This window comes from Callionymus lyra, chromosome 15 (genome assembly GCF_982586985.1).
Source record: "Callionymus lyra chromosome 15, fCalLyr1.hap1.1, whole genome shotgun sequence".
Lineage (NCBI taxonomy): Eukaryota > Metazoa > Chordata > Actinopteri > Syngnathiformes > Callionymidae > Callionymus > Callionymus lyra.
Window position 1 is genome coordinate 6127206 of NC_141832.1, and position 5003 is coordinate 6132208.

Consider the following 5003-nt stretch of genomic DNA (forward strand, 5'->3'; position numbering starts at 1 on the left):
GGACGAGGAGAGACAAGGAGGGACGAGGAGAGACGAGGAGAGACAAGGAGAGACGAGGAGAGACAAGGAGGGACGAGGAGAGATGAGGAGGGACAAGATGGGAAGAGGAGGGACAAGCAGAGATAAGGAGATACGAGAAGGGACAAGGAGGGATAAGGAGAGACGAGGAGGGACAAGGAGAGACGAGGAGAGATGAAGAGGGACGGAGAGGGACAAGGAGGGATAAGGAGAGACGAGGAGGGACGAGGAGAGACAAGGAGAGACGAGGAGAGATGAAGAGGGACGGAGAGAGACAAGGAGGGATAAGGAGAGACGAGGAGGGACGAGGAGAGAAGAGGTGGGAGCAGGAGAGACCAGGAGCAGTGAAGGGACGAGGAGGGACAAAGGGATGAAGAGATGAGGAGAGACCGTGAGAGACGTGCAGGAGGAGGAGAGACTAAAGTAATCAAATCAGTGATCAATGATTGTATTGTTCACGGATCTGTGTCAATAAAATGGTCAGTTTCGAAGATTTATTGTTTTGACAAAATGAACGAAATCATCAACTTGAGGAAAGTGTGACGTAGTTGCGAAGATCCGTCGCGTGCGTGTCTGTAAGGTGTGTTTGAAGAAAGTCATTCATTGAATATATAATAATAAAAATAACAACATGTTTTATACCTAACAATTAACGCGGGTGTGTTGAGTGGCCGCGCGCGCGCGTGTGTGTGTTAACACGCGAGAGTCGTGACGTCAAAATGTTTGTAGAACTTTTTTGACGCGTCGATTTATTTATCGAACTATAATAATATGTTAACGGATCAAATAATGAAGACTTTACACTCGTTGTAAAGATTAAACGAATATAAATATATATATTTATTTAATTTAATAATATTTAATGTGTTTTAATTAAATCACGAAATACATTTTAAACAAAGTTCAATAAATAAATACGTCGTTTTTTTTTTAACGAAAGTTCCTTCTTTTGTCTTTTATTTATTGATGTTTCGTTGAATTTATTCTTTACTCGTAAGTTCTGGATCTTCTGAGAAACTCGTTAAATAAATCTAGGTTTTATTTACACTTTCAACGTTTATTTTACAGCGAACACGTTTGTAATGAATCCGTTTATTGAACACGGAGGTGTTTGGTTCTACAGTCGATTTAACGAGTTTATTTAAAGTCAATAAATGACACAACATTGTTATTGAAATTATTTAATTATGAACCAGGATAAGAAACTGGATCCGAGGCCTCGTTTGTACACGAAAAGACCCGGATGTCAACTTTAATTTAGAATAAATACAAACACGCGTTAAAATGTAACTAAATCCGCATCGAGTTGAATCTAAAGCAGTTTATTATCCTCGTGTTTACTGTGACTCGCATTAGAAACACAAAAAAGTCTTACTTACTTCATTATTATGGATAGAAACGAATTAAAATGTATTTTATTCGAAGCGTTGATTTTGAAGGAAGAAGATGTTTTTTTTCAGAACATTATTATTATTTCATTGTAATAAATAAATAATAAATCACTGACGTCATTCGTGTGATCGTGAAACACAAACACATGTCATGTTGAAATCACACTTATCGTCAAACAACGTTGTTTATTAAATAAATAAAAACACTAATTCCCGCCAAAACAGTTGATCGAAAGCAGCCTTAATTTTGATGTTTTTTTAAAGGTAATAAACAAACCCGTAGTTACTTTATTGAGATGTTTTAAAACGAATTAAAACGATTAATAAATATAATCAATGTTATTTAAATAAACAGCGAAAACCGTCGTTTTGATTTAAAATAATATTAACGATATATTTTTAAACAGTAAATGATTAACGAGAAGAAAATAGTATTTATTGTTTATACATCGAAACTTTCAGCGTCAAAAACAACAACATTTGTTGTTTCAATAATAAAACTTTATCTCCTCTTGTGAACAGAACATGGATCTATTATCGATCAGATCGATCGATTGATCATCGTCTCTCGTTCACGCGGCCTGACGGGACGCGGCCGAGCGCGGCAGCCAATGGGCGCGCTGCGTGCACGCGCGACGGGCCCCGTCACGCCTCGCAGAGCCGCGGGGGCGCGGACACACACACACACACACACACACACTCTCTCTGCGTGACTCTGGACTTGGACTCAGATTTGTTCAGGGACGGACGAGGCTCCTCGACACGCGGGAATATTTTGTCGCTTTTTTAAAGAAGTTTTGCGAGTTTTAGTGAATTATTGGACGCAGGACTCGCGGGTTTTTATGGCTCCTTCCGCGGGGATGTAGCGGAGGACTCTGGTGTAAAGTAGTGCCTGAGATTCTGCACTAAAACGCTTCTATTTCGAGCGATCGTTCCGCTCATGACGCCCGTATAATCCGCTCTTCCGTGTCCCGTCGCCGATGATGACTATGAGCTCAATCCCGGACACTTTAGTCCCGCACGATCCGTCCAAGTCCGCCTTCCTGGAGTTCCCCGGGCACGGTTACCCGGCGCCGCCCGGGCACCAGCAGCCCGCCCCGGCTCTGACCCACAACCACTACTCCATCCACGGCCTGCACGCGGTGGGAGCCTCGCAGCACGAGGGCCACTTCTCGCCCGGGGCCTCGTCCTACGGCCGCCCGCTCGGGTACCCGTCCTACCACGGCTCCGTGACGTCGCATCACTCCGGGTCGTACCTGCCGTACCAGCCCGGGGGCCCCGGGGCCGCGCTCGGCCACTCGCGGCTGGAGGACCCCGGTGAGTGACCCCGTCATCGATCATTATTGTTATTATAAGTTTTACTGAAACACGTCAAATATTCTTCAGGATCACCAGTGATTGACAGGTTTTCGTTTTTTTCAACAATTCAACATTTATTTCTATAAAATAAACGTCAAAACTCACGTAATAGAAACGTTTTCGATCATTTAAATCTGTCGAATGTATGAACAACGATTTAATGGTAAATAATAATATTTAATATTTAACACCAAGATATAAATTAATTAATTTAAATAATTTTATAACGAGTTTTTACATTTTATTCGACATGATTAAATACATCTAGAACTTTTATTTAAGCCAGTACAGAGTAAAATAATAAAACACATGTTATAAATAGAAAAAAGTTCCTTTTAACGAACACGTTTGTTTTTAAATCTTCAATTTACTTGAAACACAAAGATTTTGTCTTTAATTCACGATACATTTTCATCTTATTTAAATATCTTTTGTCATTTTTCCTCAACTAAATAAATGTTATATAACGTTTGTCTGTTCATGATAAAGTTCACGGCTAATAATATAATACTAATGATAATCACAACAATAACATGATAATAATGATAATAACAATAATAATATTAACATGATAATAACAATAATGACATGAGAATAATAATATCAATAATAATAACAATAATAGAGTTTTTAAGAGGCAAAATGAATAAAGACAATTGAATTGAATAGACAGATATAAACTATAAATATATGTAGAAATATATAAATACATGACAATCAAACCAAGTATTGAAACAAAGATTTATTTTTTGTTGAAAATTAACAAATTAATTCTCTTTGTTAATGTTAACTCTTCAAACAAAAGTAAAAAAGTCAGTGAATCGACAGAAATAAATAATTAAAGATCAAAACAAACAATTGTTAAACTTTGACTCTTCATGTGCAAGAAAACATAATAAAGTATGATTTTTCTGTCAATCAATCACTTTTAACTGTCAATCAAAGTCCACATGTTGAAATAAACTAAGATGTTAAACATCAAACAAGAAATAAATACAATAATGTTTGTAAATGTGTGTAAAACACTGAATTAAAAACATTCAACAATATTTATCGTTCACTGAACAACTTTATTGGTTTTATCTTCATTTTCATTAAATCAATATTGACAGATTAAAATAACTTCATTACAAATGATTGTTATTAAAAAACATTTGTTTAACAATGAAGTTACAAAATTAATAAAAATAATGTATTAACTATTTAACAATTAATGTCAAAATAAAACATTTATTAACTATTTAAAAATTCAAGTCAAAATAAAACATTTGTTAACTATTTAACAATTAATGTAAAAATAAAACATTTATTAACTATTTAACAATCAATGTAAAAATAAAACATTTATTAACTATTAAACCATTCATTTTAAAAATAAAACATTTATCAACTATTTAACAATTCATGTCAAAATAAAACATTTATTAACTATTTAACCATTCATTTAAAAATAAAACATTTATTAACTATTGAACAATTCATGTCAAAATAAAACATTTATTAACTATTTAACCATTCATTTAAAAATAAAACATTTATTAACTATTTAACCATTCATTTAAAAATAAAACATTTATTAACTATTAAACAATTCATGTAAAAATAAAACATTTATTAACTATTTAACAATTCAAGTCAAAATAAAACATTTATTAACTATTTAACCATTCATTTAAAAATAAAACATTTATTAACTATTTAACAATTCAAGTCAAAATAAAACATTTATTAACTATTTAACCATTGATGTCAAAATAAAACATTTATTAACTATTTAACAATTCATGTCAAAATAAAACATTTATTAACTTTTTAAAAATTCAAGTCGAAATAAAATATTTATTAACTATTTAACCATTGATGTCAAAATAAAACATTTATTAACTATTTAACCATTCATGTCAAAATAAAACATTTATTAACAATTCAATCATTGACGTCAACATAAAACATTTATTAACTATTTAACCATTAATGTCAAAATAAAACATTTAATACAAAAGTACATTAAGACACAAACAAAACTCATTTATTGTTTCATTAAATGTTTCTGTCGGAACAAACTCGAGTCAAAAATAAAACTGTATCTTCCAGCTGTACCTGAACGCATCATATAACGACATAATGATTTTATACAACTGTCATTAAACACATCATTGAAAGTAAAGTGAGGAGAAAACATGAAAATAAACCTGAACACACACACACACACACACACACACACACACACACACA

The 5003-nt window shown here is 33.5% G+C and overlaps 1 protein-coding gene across 1 annotated transcript in view; it reads left to right on the forward strand.

Moving 5' to 3' along the window:
• Positions 1-2080: 2080 nt before the first annotated feature.
• LOC148064659 (homeobox protein Dlx4a-like) overlaps positions 2081-5003 on the forward strand; it is a 7361-nt gene continuing 4438 nt past the window's right edge. Inside the window, exon 1 of the mRNA XM_087808683.1 lies at positions 2081-2726. Coding sequence (XP_087664809.1) covers positions 2390-2726 — 337 coding nt within the window. The 5' untranslated portion in view covers positions 2081-2389. The remainder of the gene's footprint in view (positions 2727-5003) is intronic.